This window comes from Haliotis rubra, unplaced genomic scaffold, assembly GCF_003918875.1.
Source record: "Haliotis rubra isolate DU_JTF1 unplaced genomic scaffold, ASM391887v1 Scf10, whole genome shotgun sequence".
Classification (NCBI taxonomy): Eukaryota; Metazoa; Mollusca; class Gastropoda; order Lepetellida; family Haliotidae; genus Haliotis; species Haliotis rubra.
This window is the reverse complement of record NW_025764892.1, coordinates 247,312-262,298: the sequence shown is the minus strand read 5'-3', so window position 1 is coordinate 262,298 and position 14,987 is coordinate 247,312. Positions and strand designations below refer to the sequence as shown.

At 40.7% G+C, this 14,987-nt stretch overlaps 1 protein-coding gene across 1 annotated transcript in view; it reads right to left on the bottom strand.

Moving 5' to 3' along the window:
• LOC124290386 (glutamate receptor ionotropic, NMDA 3A-like) overlaps positions 1-14,987 on the bottom strand; it is a 105,943-nt gene that overhangs the window by 49,142 nt on the left and 41,814 nt on the right. Inside the window, exons 2-3 of the mRNA XM_046727122.1 lie at positions 5,174-5,782; positions 1,424-2,477 (exon numbers count right to left, since the gene is read on the bottom strand). Of these exons, the coding sequence (XP_046583078.1) occupies positions 1,424-2,477; positions 5,174-5,424 (1,305 nt within the window). The 5' untranslated portion in view covers positions 5,425-5,782. The remainder of the gene's footprint in view (positions 1-1,423; positions 2,478-5,173; positions 5,783-14,987) is intronic.

Below are 14,987 nucleotides of genomic sequence, written 5' to 3'. Positions count from 1 at the left end.
CGTGATTTCCAGCAGTGGTGGTTAAATACTTGTCAATATCTAATCTGACTGAATCTATTGCCCACCTATGACCCGTGTCTCATCTCCGCATTCAAGAAGTTTATATCTCTTCAAGAATATTGCCTAGCCGAAGGCTTCGTCTTACTAGAATAATGTACGCGTCAATTATGGCGCATTTATTTCAGTTTGTGGTATAGAATCGCATTATCGTCCCAGATTATAGACAACATTTAAAGACTATCGTTTTTGATTAAATAAGGGTATTAGTCGATGTTTGTTCTTGGTATAGTACGGATATTATGTGTCAGTATTTAGTCAGCTGAGAGGAATGTGGGCTTAATATCTAGTCATTTCATGCACTGCTGAATTCGAGGGCCCGTAAAGACTCTGGAGTAGAGTGAGTGAGTGAGTATGGTTTTACGCCGCTTTTAGCAATATTCCAGCAATATCACGGCAGGGGACACCATAAATGGGCTTCACATATTGTACCCATGTGGGGAATGTAACCCGAGTCTTCAGCTAGTCTATTCCACCGCCCTTCTCCGGAGTAGAACCAGGGTCCAGTCAGCTAGAATGAACTCCTGAATGACCCTGAATCGGATAGCCGACTCGTGACCTTAGTGGACAGTATGTCATCGTACTCCGACAGCGTGGAACAGACTGTGTTTTGTGCTCTAGCTTATACTGTTTGTTGCGACGTAACACAGTAGTGGAATCGAACCCGGGTCTTAACGGTGAGGAACGAACACTTTAACCACTTGTCTACGCCACCGTCCCCGTGAAGCAATAAATACACTTGATGGAATAGAGGGCCTATTGTTGTAAATCCACATTAAACGGTTGTTAACATGACATGAATATATCTGTAGTGAAGGGTGATATAACATGTGTGAATACACGATACCTTTTAAAAGTAGTGAAGTGTAACGTGTCATATTTGGGAATACACTTTCACAGAAGTATAACTTTCTAAAAGGCATTTTGCAATCACAAATTACGAGCCATGCCAATGTACACTCGTCAGAGGGGAGCTGAAAGTACGTGTACACTACTGGTTGTCAATTTCCGTTTTTGTGGCAGCCGCAGTGACTGAGTTGGATAGATCGTTGAGTGAGTGAGTGATTGAGTTAAAATTTTACATTGCATCGGCAATATTACAGCAATATAGGATAGATCGTTGAGTTTGCGGGCTGTCGAGTAGCTGTCTGACTCTGAGGGCGTGGGTTCAAATCCCGGATGAGACTCAAACCCCAAAAGTACTTCAAACTGTAGGTTACTGAGACAGTGTAATCCAGTTTATGTCATATCATATGTGATTTACAATTTGTAGTTGTACTTGCATGGACAATTTGTTTGAACTTATTATAAACACATGTAAATAATAATCTAACTCAGTCTTATATATGTTGTTACGATTACTCACCTTTGAGTCAAATATACTCCTGATCATGACAACAGCGGACTGCCCAGCCAGATATGCGGCCAGATTAGCAGTGTAACTGGTCATTATGAAGATAGCCAGGCCTGCCCACACATTCTGTATCACCTTCCCTGGCCAGCTCTTGGGCGCCTTGACGTTGATGGTGTGCCCCGTCACGAGCACCCACACCATCAACAGCCCCGACCCCAAGGTGTAGTTCTTGTCCCTTCTCCTGCCCCTGGGGTTGAGACCAAAGGGGCTAAACCACTCTAACGTTGAAGTAGCTATCCCTGCTACAACAGAACTCACAAGTATACAGATCCATACCTCCGGTGAAAAGGGGCTAAGGAATGCCCATATGGATGTCGACCTACCACTAGCACTCGTCACCATGGCGAAGTCATTCTGGAAGTAGGGTTCTGTGAAGGACATGACAGAAAGACGCTCTGATGTTACACTGAAAGCTCCGACCACGAGGTCGGCGGCGCCATTTACTATATCAGAAACCATGCCCGACCACTGACCATTCTTATACGTTCCATAATCGGTGTCATTCAGAAAATAGATCACGTAATCAAAATTGAGATCCACTGCCAGCTTGTCCAGTAAATCCAAAGCCAGGCCTTTGCAGCAATGAACACGGTAATTAGTCCTATTGTATCCCTTGGTGGTTAAGAAGGTCTCTATCACAGAAGCTATTGCACTAGGGGAATTATCAAATATTTCAATACAAGGCTGATCCGCAAAACACTCTGATGGATGCTCAACTGGACCTTCAATGAACACAAAAGGTTTCGCAGGTCGGGTGACCACCCTGTAAGTTTTGTCCGTATGGGAAGCCGGACCATAGATAGTTCTTCCTGGCCAAAGAACCGTCTTGAGATTTGTGACGCCAGTGGCAGTTATGTAGCCTACGTTGTTCCAGACCATCTCTGTTCTTGGGTTCTCCCGTAGGTTGTAAAGGTGGAAGGCGACGTCGTCGCGACTGGGAACGTCAGATGGCGACCTCACTTGAGAGCTGCTAGCATTTTCACAGTTGTAAGATGACGCCAGATTCCTTCAAACAGAGAACAAATATGAAGCCGACTTACTTTACATAGTAAGAGGGAGGGACTTCTGAGGTTTGGAGAGAATAAAAGGATAAAAAGACGACATAATTGCGGCCGTATCTATGTTATGTGGAACAAGGCATTCCTTTGCAGGACAAGGTAAGATAGTAGCAGCCTACCTTTCCTTTTGTACTACAGATGATCTCCAATACAAGCCTGTATATGGCTTCAGTCGGCGTTAAAGTGAGTGTGTGAGTGAGTGAGTTTAGTTTTACTCCGCACTCAGTAATATTCCAGCTATATGGCGGCGGTCTGTAAATAATCGAGTCTGGTCCAGACAATCTAGTGATCAACAGCATGAGCATCGATCTACGCAATTTGGAACCGATGACATTTGTCAACCAAGTCAGCGAGCCTGACCACCCAACGATCCCGTTAGTCGCCTCTTACGACAAGCATGGGTTACTGAAGATCAATATTCTGACCCGGATCTTCACGGGACTCGGCGTTAAAGGAATGCTTAAATTACATGTAACAAGTTAGTGCTCATCTCATATGTATATATCACATCATATCATATTATATTATATCATACTATATCATTATAATAATAATAAAACTTACGTTTCTGAATAAAGTCCATATTAGTGTTACACATTTAGCTAGTTAATAGATTGTATGAGTTTTTAATATCAACACTAATCATAAACTGAATATTGTGTTTAGTCAGGCGTTTTTACGCATGCCATCCATCAAATTAACATCTTCATATTCTTGTAGTCTGCATTATTTGCTTTCATACCTTCAATTTTGACATTCTACCAGCTGACGGAAACTTAAACCATTCCCTTGATGCCTTCAGTTTTGATATTCTACCAACAGACGGAAGCTTAAACCATTCTATTGATACCTTCAATTTTGATATTCTACCAATTCTAACATTGTACCAATTGAAGGAGGTGTAAACATTCTATTGTTTCAAATGTTTAGTTTAGACATGCCTTTAAATATATAGAACAAATTCACTTGAGTACTAAAGAGGAAGTGTCTGAGTTTAAACTATCCGATGATATAATGTTATGTTCAGTCCGTCGTTGTTAAACACTATAGCTGCCTCTGCTGACGTCCCAGCTACTATATAATAGCACCGTTAAGTAAATATTAACCTACGATGACGTCACCAGAGGTGAATATCTGAAATTGCCCGCGGACGAGCCACCGCTTTGTCCTCGTCTGGATGTTGAATTAAGTTCTTGGCTTTTAAGAAAGTCGAGTTTCTTTCATACTTGCCTTTTAAGCACACTTCAAAGAGATCAAATGTGTTTTAAAAAGCCACCAACAAAAACGTTCTTGTAGTTGGTTAAAAAAAGTTTATTCTTGTTTTTTAGTTTGATTCAATCTTCTTCGAGTTCGTGGATCAGATAGTGTCGGAAGAACCTACAAAGACGCTTGTATCATGCCATCTGCGTTTTATACTGTACCCTGAAACAGATAGACTAGCATCAGTATAATCCAACACAAACAACGTGGTATATGTATATTTGAGTGTAAGATTAGTCCATATTCAATTACACTTATGAAATGACATTAAAATGAACATGACATTAACATAAAGACTTTAACATTCAACACTACTGCAGTCGTTTGAGAGTACGAAGCAAATGCTCGAAGGGTTCTCAAAAGAGTCCCACATCACTTTCGGGACTTCCTCCAACATTAAGCTAGCACGCTGTGATATAACTGTTACATCTCAAAGGGGATTAAACCCAACGCACTCACTCACTCCATTATAGCACTTACCTTCATATTCAACATGACCAAATGTGATGACCGGTGGTTTAATGGACGAATCTGTATCCGTCATGGTTTAACGTTACCTAACAGAATCTAGTCATCTGCGTAAACAACATAATCCATATTAATGTGTAAATCCAAACTGCATGAAATCACATCAGAATAATAGCTCCCTTTTACGTAAGAATCCAGTGAGACGTGATGGAGACTGTTTGCACATCGGTATCAGTTTCCACAGGTGTATGCGTCAACGTGCATCACCCTCGGGATGATATAATAGATTTTTGTGAAACGTATAATTAGAGTTAGCTGACATTCTTGTGATGGTAACGTAAGTTTATTATGTGAAATAATGATTAGCAGAGTCAGTTGTGGGTATCCGTAGAGTGAATTTGTTGAAAAATCGATGGCGTGCGTGTGATCATTGAATTAAATTGCATCATCTATAACGAGTTTCAGTGCATCAACAAAACCCTGCACTGACCAAAAGGAGGCAAGAACTACATTCAGGTTAGAGATAACGGCAGCTTACACTTCAGATGGCTTTGGGGTAGTGCTGGAATTCTCAAAATATGTTAAACAAATAACTTTATAGTTTTTGTTAAATCTTAGGATGTTTTGAAATAATTTGTGATAAAAAGCCACTCGGGTCCACCTCTTACCGAAAATGATTAAGTAGAGTGTGTAATTAAGAAGTAGAGGATATAATTAAAATGCAACTTGCAAACAATTTCTCGGATTGATATGAGGAAATTATCTTATTGCGGTTGAAATAAATCCCGTGACCCCGAGACTGCGGAACCTTGTAGGAAGACCCACAGGGTCACAATGTCGGTGCAACATTTGATATTATAGTTGCTTCTTACACATATTATTGGACATATTAGGGACTAAGAGCTATAGCTCTCACCTCATTAGGAGTTGATTTGTGGCGAGCTGAGGTTCTAGAGCTGGACAGGAATCGGAACTATTCACAAGAGGGATTGCATCCATAAATGAGCGCAGCTCACTGAGCTGACAAAGGCACGCATGGGCAATAGTCTTTAGAGCGCTGAGGAGGACACCCGAGATCCCAGTCAGGCTGTAACTCTGGAAAGACAGAAGTCCCTCTGGGAGGGAGGATAAGATTTCCGGACTATCCGTGTAGGCTTTTTCAGTCATGAACCACGCATGTCCAGTGCCAAAAACGGTACTTTATGGCGCCATGAACGACAGTCTGCATAAGTTTCGGGGTGCAGTGTAGCACGATGATCTTCCATCCTGTGATAGATAGTTCCGTGAGCATTCTCTCGAGAATACCATCGGTGATGCTGTCCCATATCACCTCGTATTTGAAGGAACCAATGTCTGTACCCTTTCCAGCAGATTCAAACCCTGTCAGGAATCCATCATTGAGAAACAAGTCCTGAATTAGCACTACCGTCTGTGGCATGTTGTACTCGCCGATCACGTGGGCCATGGCGGCGCCCTCGGTAGACATCCGGGCATTGAGAGACACGTAAACATCGGAGTATGCAACCTGCAACAAACACACAAAATTGAGTTTAATTATCATTGGTTATGACAAGATATCTTTAAAAAATAACATATCTTGATAAAGTTTGAATAACTGGATGACAGCTATGTTTAAGTGACATTTTGCGATAGAGTTCGCTCATATTGGTTGGAGGTCTGCGAATGAGTAAATACGCTATTCAACCACAGTATCTGGCGTTAATTACAGTAGCATACACATATCCAGTATACCAGCAGTTGATGGTGGCCTCATCCAGTGAGAAGCTCATCAGACGACGCCTTAAATTACCGTTTTGTTTTTGTAACATGTAATCTGAATTGACTAGTAATCTTTAACATCAAGTAATCAAGGAGTTCCAACAAAAAGAAAGTACGAATCGATGAAAGGTATCAAAGCAAGAAACATCTTGAGACATTGTGGGCAAACAATCTTTTCGTATTTTATCCTAGCTTCAATTCTACAAGAAACACCTTCTGACAGGATGTGCACCTAGACTGTTCGAAAGTTCTAAAAACGACAATATTGAGACATGTAGCAGCACAAGATACGATTGCGACACATGTGCTCTGATCTGACACTTGGCACAACAAAACCATGTCAACTCGAACGTCATCAGTTGATTTCTTCCACACGTTCGCTGATTTAACAGAAACAGAATAGACAGTTCCTTGGCAGTGTCACAGTGTAGGCGAAAACTACAAAAACGTCATCGAACTTTTTTCAGTCAACCTCTCGAAAGTGACTGACATACAAGTGTCGCATATGACCTTTAACAATGACCCGGATGATTTTTTGTCTAACATGATTGCCACAAAATGTTGGTGTGATGCCTACAATTTCACTTAAGTCGAAGACATTTTTGGTCTAAAGTAGAAGATGAATAAAAATTCAACATTCAAAATTTCTTTCCACTTGTCATTATGTGTAGAAGGATGGTAATTTGGTTTTCTGTCTCTCTGAAAGTACACTAACACTTATAACACTTAACCAAATCGGGAATTTCATGGACCCCATTATTAATGCTTGTGATAGATGGCAATTACTAACACTTCACCACGAATGGTCATATCATTCTTCAGCTGCCAAGGACTATATAGTTACCATAAGATTTAAAGCGGCTGGGAGACTCTGCCCAAACCAGATAAATGATGTAATGTCTCCTTGCAGTGGCTACAGGGAGTATTCAAATTCATCAATCTGGGTTTTTATTGAACCTTTGTACTCGATTCGTGTTCCTCCCATCAGATGAAAGAGAGACAGAGCAGTGTCACGGGATGAGGAATATGATATCCTCTCTGTTCAGTTAGGACCAACATATTATGGGCTAATTTCAATGTATAAGCAAATCTCATTCCTTCTTCGGTTCACCAGTGATAGAAGTACTCAGTAGAAAGGTGAATATCAGTAATGTAGTCATTAGAATGTATGGTGGCTTTCAATGAATACCGAAATGGTCACATCAGCATCTGAAACTGTTTTTTTCTGCACTAAATCGGATATGTCCGCCCGCAGAATAGAAAGGAGTGAATGAAAACATGAAAAGCTGGATTGAAGCAAGCGGCTTCTGCCCAAAGACTCTGAGGACTACTACTTTATTACCCCGCCTTATGGCTTGCTCACTACCCGAGGCACGGAGCTGTTAAAAGATGCAGATGAAACGTCAAACTTGATGCCGTGTGGAGATCCGTGGATGTCAGCTTCATCTCACAATGCTTCCTGAACCTAAATAGAGGAAATATCTGCCTGATTACCTCCCCTGACGCCAGAGGGCGCCATATTTAACTCCGGAAGCCAAGTGAACATTTCCTATTTTGTGATGTGAAACAGATAAACAATTACATCAAACTCTCCTTTTAAATCATTACTGAAAAAATGCAGGAGTATTGCAATTTAACGAGAGATTGTCAAGCAGAGTGGAAGCAGTCTGTAAAGGAGATCCACCTCTTACGAGATCAATGAGGCACCACCACTGATACCGGAAATATGTTTTTAGCGCACGCGCAGTTGATGTCTACGTCAAACAGTTCAAGGGCTTTTAAGAAAGTTTTTATGCAACAGTTCAGGACATTCCTCGTTTCTGCTTGGTTAGCATTGTAAGTCTTGTCGCATCAAAACCATTGCGTTTTTCACCACAGTCAAGAAAGGAATCACGAATGCTCAAACAAGGCATGCGGTGAGCGTTTTCAGACTTCGTAAACGACACATGTGTTTTGGGAGTAGGTTTTGCAATTGAAAAATATAATTACGATTTCTCGATGCAGAAAAAATGTGTTGTATGTCTGGGAGACATTGATCCCATTGATCCACAACCACAGAAAGGCTTAGAGGTCCACAACCTCACAAGATATCAATATTACTACAACAAAGTTAATTACTTCTTTTTCGAATTCCGTTTCATCAAAACTGGGCATATGGGAAAGAGTTTTTTTCGATGCCGTTGGAATGGCATTGTCTTCTATCACGATCTTACGATCCGTCGCTCTTTGGCACTTTCGAAACAAAAGATTGATCGGTTCGTTGAAAAAAAAGGAACACGAAGTAATTTTAGTCACGTTTTTTACCGTTGTAATCTTTAGCTCTGGACATGTACCTCTGTATTCATCAAGTCTAGTCAGAGATATAAAACGCCAGGGCGAAAAGAATGTTCAGCCTTGGCTATCCTCTTAGATAGATTTCTTGTAAAGGGTAAAACTGTTTGAAAGGACGAATGGGTTACTGACAGTCACTGGTGACACACGGACAGTGTCAGACGTATTTGCTACCAATCATCTGAATAGCAATGGCTATTTTCCCACTTATTTCCAACTTTAAAAATTATTGTCATAAATCTGAAAAATATTATGTCAGTCTCGTACAACAAAATCTGTCCAGTAGCAGAATGCGGAGAAAAACACCAAAAATGAAGTTTTTCAAAATATTCATCAAACGTATTATGTAATAATGCGGTTCCATTTCACCGAGCAGAACATAACGTTATTCGAAAAGTGGGGGTTACGAAACATTAGTTTAAATCTTGTTCAAACGATTGATGGATGCAACATGTGCTATGTCTGGGATTACACTGTCTCAGTTAAGTACAGAGTCTAGTACTTTTAGGGGGGTTGAGTCTCATTTGGGATTCGAACCCAAACTTTCAGAGTGAAGATGATACTGTTCTTTCTGAACTTGCAAGACAAGCACTTCTTGCACAGTAAACTACACTCGAATATCGTTTACTGTAAATTACGTTTATAACGAAATGACGGATATAACGAATCCTAATCCCGGTCACTTGCCTTATATTTCAGTCGAAAAACGTCTTGTAATGAACTACTGTATTTAACGGACTAAATTAGCCGTTGGTTACTGTATTTGTTTGATAAGAAATTTACCATTGCGAGCTAGTGTATGACTACGTAACATTAACTAATTGTTGACGTTGTGATGCCATTTGCAGAGTATTATTAACTATAGATATTGCATACATTATTACAATCGCGTAGGTATCCTTGTGATCTTTTGTCATATCTAAATTCATGTGAAGGCTTTATTCTCACTCGTTGAATATATTATTTTTAACCCTTTCCGTAAAATTAATACGACTCTCAACCTCAGAATAATCAGCCTCCGTGAATGGTAGTTACTATATGATAATGAAACCTAAGGATTAAACAAAATGCGCCATAACGTCACATACTATCAATTCATCAACCTCATCACGCCATGAGCATACACAAGTGTGTGGAAACGGCGCCATACAAGTGGACATTATTAATATTATTATTATTATTATTATTATTATTATGTTTTACAGATTAAAGATAGTATGCAGCAGAGAGGGTTCGGGTGATCCTGGCACAGTCAAGCTGGTAAGGCTCATCCTCAGCTCAGGGCCCTTGCCCCCTCTACACGCAGCCCAGACAGCGAATGGGACTTCTCCCAGGAAACGCTGCCTAGTCGAACCCACCAAGAACTTTCCGGAGAACATGAAGGCTCCCCAACACTGCAGCCTTCTGCATTACCCAGAGTATCAGAAGGGCTATACTCCCGGTGGAGAACCCGGGCACTCTCCTGATCTGCGCCAAGAGATCAGGAGGTACCAAACCAAGGGCACCGAGAACTATGGGGAGCCTGGCGACAGTGTACTTGGGATGCAAGCGAGACATTTCAAAGGCGAGGTCCGCATATTTATCATGCTTTTCATTAATCTTGCCAATCACATTGGTGTCAAAAGGGACAGAAAATTCAATGATATAAATAAATTCATTGACTTTATCAAAAAGGACAAGATCAGGTTTGTTGGCAGGAATTCTTCTGAGGCTGTATATGGGCCTATTCCACAGAAGTTTGAAAGTATCATTTTCCATGACGCCCTGGACATGTTCAGGGTCGTACCATGGATGGACCTCGGAGTCAAAGCTACAGGCATGTCGGAGACGGTAGTAAAAGCAACGAACCATATTATTATTATTATTATTATTATCACCTTTAAAAGGCGACAGACCATGTACAGATGTAGCTGGTATATTGATTCAGTGGTCAGTGGACCTCGTGGTTCTGTTGTCCAGCAAGGTTGGTGTCGTCAAGCAATGAGAACCATCTGATGGTCTAAACTGCTGAGTAAACACATTTCCTTGATGGATCACATTGATGTTGGTTCCACTGTCGCTCGACATGACAAGTAACAATGACAGATTAGCACATTAAACATTTGGCGTCACGAGTACCTCTGTGTGAGCATTAATAAGCGATGTGTTAATTTGTGTCATGTCTTTAGACATGATGACACTCAGTCTAGCCGATATTCACAAACGTTACTGGTACCAATGTACTAGCAAACTAAACATTCTCGCCCATGGACCACTGTTAGCCCATTGGCAATTGTTCGCCGAGTTTAAATTTCAAATTTTCGAAGAAAATGTTTTTCATTTTTTCATCCTTAGCATATATTCATGACAACTGCATGTTTCATTTTGTCAAATCCCTTGTCAGAAAGTGGGCACAGAGCGGAGGGTTTCTGAACTTTTTGTGTCCAGAATTAAATTGTGACGTGTTTAGGGTTTTTATTCCCTTTTGAAAAAATAAAATGTTTTTCATTCGACCTCAGATAGCCCTCAAAGGCTCATTTCAATCGTTGGTCCATCCGTTAAAGAAGGTTAACGTATCATGGTATTTTCATAGTAAGTGAGGTTTTGTTTCAAATGCTATCTGGCTTTAGTAATATTGGTTCCGCATGGATATGGGAATTTCGTTGTAAACTATACAGAAACATTGAAACGCATAATCCACTTCAACCGGAAAGACAAGCACTCTATTAAAGCAGAAAATATGTTCTCGAAAAACAGAATGATGACTGTGTGACTATATGGCATTGTTGTGTTTGATTAACTCATACTTAAATACACAGAACAATTTCATTTTCTATATTGAAAATAATTTAATATGCGTTTGATGGCTTCCTTCATATTCAACGTCAGTTTTTACATCGTAAACAGAGAGGAACATCAAAATGATAGTGTATCTGGTAGTGTCATGTCTCAAGAATGATAACAATTCATACTCTATTCTTAACCAGGTGTGACGTACTTCTATGGATGCAGTCTTTGGATGTTGTTGGTTTATTATAAAGGGGGCCTATATTTGTTTAAATATTAGCTTAGTAACGAATGGGCAAAGAGGGTTTAGACTACGTGGTTTTTGCAGCTTGATCGGGAAGATCATGAAATATATGCAAGAAAAACAACTGACATACATATGAAACATACGTTAGGTCACATTCATAACAGTACATCAATGTAGCATTATATTGCATATAATATGCATATTATGTAGCATATAATAGCTGACTAGGAAATTTAGGTTTAATCATATTTCGTGCAACAAAGTGTTATGCCAGCTATCGTCACACATATACTGGACAAGATAAGTTAGGGATATTGGTATTTTTATGATTGATATTTTATCAATGTGTCGATGAATAAATACATCATTATTCATAATTTCAAAATGTACATATATCCCTAACTATTTTTGTTCAGTATATTTCAATTGAGAGGATGGTTTGACAGCCGTGTCTATTTATCTAGGCAAGTTACTGTGAGCGGTATGACACGTTGTTATAATATTCTTTAGGAAGCCAACCGTAACACGGTTATACGTAGCTGCAGGGCTGGAGTGAGTGAGTGAGTTGGTTTAACGCCGTTTTGAACAGTATTCCAGTTATATCACGGCATGTCAGCGTAATGTGTGAAGAACGCCAAAGGTGATGCAGGTCTAAGACGTTTGCCACTTTGGTGAAAGATATTATTATCATAGGAGTGAGTGAGTGAGTTTAGTTTTACGCCGCACTCAGCAATATTCCAGCTATATGGCGGCGGTCTGTAAATAATCGAGTCTTGACCAGACAATCCAGTGATCAACAGCATTGAGAACCGATGACATGTGTCAACCAAGACATGTGACCATCCGATCCCGTTAGTCGCCTCTTACGACATGCACGGGTTACTGTAGATCCATATTCTTACCCGGACCTTCAAGGGTTTATTATCATAGGATATTTCTATAGCACACATATCCACGGAACTAGTACATGCTCAAGGCGCTGGCATTTTTTCCTCGATCATTGGATGTCAATCTCAGCGGCACAATCTAAAATCCCCGGGGAGCATCTTGCAGCCACTAGGCGCACCGAGTTATTGCGGTTTTCTCATCCTTACGAGGTACCCACGGGAATGGTGCTGATAAACCTACAAACACAATTCCACCGTACCGGGACCCGAACCCACCCACCCACTCCAAGGGACGCAACAAGGGATGTCTGGGCGGCCAGAGGACGACGGAGTATTGACTGTAATGCCATGTTATATAGACAAGACTATATTCGTTTGTGGCATACATATCTACCGCCATTAAAGCAGAACGTGGACATATCAAGGTATTATAAGGATATGAATATTATTCCTTGTAGCCAGCACTACGGGTTGAAATTCAATAATGAGGGTTACAAACATGGATCAGAATGTCCATCAGATATTTCGAAAAATAATAGACAATAAGACTCCGGACCGTCACCAATTACATGGTGAGATCCGAGCGACTACATAACGATTTCGTGGTTGATGCATCGTCAGCATTGGTTGCAATGACCGCAACTGATAGCTGGACAAATACCGTGTGATCTGCCATTGTAGCTATCACGTCTTCGCCGTGCGAGAAGAGGTAGCCGCTTGGTTACCAATGACCCGACACTTAGGAAGTCTGGGTTTGATTTCTCACAGGAATCCAAGGTCCAGAGGCCATCCTTGTCTTGACATTGGCGGAATAATCCTAAAAATGACGTTAAACCTGTCTCACGGAGTCATTCAATCTACGACGAACCCATCCTCTTTGGAGAATGGACTGAGAATACTCCATTCAAATTCAGGGTTAATAAAAAACAGTCACAAGAAACTGGTATGGATACACCGCATGACATCAAACAAGCAAAGGGTGAAAACACGCAGCTAACTGTATGATTGCTAATAAACCGAAACAGCTCATGCTTCCATATTGAAAATCATTCGATAAGAAGGGGTCCGCATCTGTATTGCAGCACAGACAGGTCTGACATATTCGACTTCCCATCTATAACTGTGTACGATAAGATCAGTCTCGCGGACAACGATATTTAAAGCTGTTGTTGCCAGTGGAAGAAGACGCGGCAATAACTCTTGCAATAGGATGAATTAAAAACTGTTGTGATGGGTTTTTGTGTTTTAGTGTGTATCGGTAACACTTTATGACAGTGTTAACTTGGTTAATCAGTTTATGGCCATGTTGAAAGATTGTATCGTGATTGAACCGTGCGAGAGGGACCCTTCCGATGGAATATATCGCCGTTTAGGCTACAAATGACTCTCCCGGCACCGCTCCTTGGCACTGATTGTAAAGGTTCTGGGCCATGAGATAACGTATAATTAGTTTTAACGACAGAAAAACCCGGTGGGAACTAGCTTAACTTGGTAATTTACTGGCGAACTCTTTAGAGTTGGAGACAAAAATCTATGCACAAAACTTAAGAAGTCAATAGAAGTATTATTATTGGTGATTTGGTTGCTTGTATTAACTGCTTGGACTATGTAATGACTTGTCCGCCCAACACGTTGTGACAGCTATCTGTAGCCTTGTACAACTCACCAAACATGACTAACGCTAATTCACATAAGTTAGAAGCCAAGAGTTCCCTTTAAATTGAAAAGTAGCCCCAGTGAGGTTCTGTGCCTGAAGAAATCTAGACTTTAGCATTGCAGAAAGGGTTATACAGAAGGGCAGAAGGGACAATAATGCGGTTCAGGGACTGTGAGACAGACTATTGTATGTGGCTGCGCGAATGGTTGAATGACAATTAAGGACTGAGATCAGGACGGGCAAGAATAGACGGAAACCGAACATTGGGATGCATTGGGTTTGAAGGGTTAAGTGAGATTGAAAATAAAATATGACCCTGTACCTTCAACACATTCAGTGGAAGAACTGTGGTAATCATGGTATTTATATGAAATGACGCCTTGTCGCAAGCCGTACATAATGCAGCACACCAGGATTAATGTGAGTGCGCTATGTTTCAAGAGGACACATATTTAGCTAATGTATCTGCATAAATATTACGTGTTTACCGCAGGTGCTTATTTTGACAGACGGCACATCTAGATATACACGAGGTGTTGACCACTTATATTCATTTTGACAAAGGACACAAAAAAGTGACTAAAGTTTATTTATCTACAAAAAATAAGAGGTTGTTAACGGCACATGCTTGACTATTACAACCATCTACATAAATGTGAGCTAGTGACCACTTATATCATGTATACAGAGGACACATGCTTGGTTAATGCACCCATCTACAACAATATGAGGTGGTGACATGCAAATAATGTGACTTTAGCCTACACGTCGAACATCCATTAAACCCTCAGGCGTGACAAGGACGATCATTCCTATTAACTCCGTACAGGAATTATACGTTAAGGCAAACATCTCACACTTAAAAGGGCAAAGACATCCATAGTATGTATGATCTAGGGCATGGTAGCTATTTGCCTTGAGGACTGGAAGCGTCCATAAGCAGGTCATTAGTGGAACTGTGCACCACCTGACTCTCGATCTACCTCTTCAGGCGCCCCTTTAGGAAACGGAGGGATGTTTACAGCATCCTCACGGGCTGCTTCTGCAACAGTGACCTCTACAT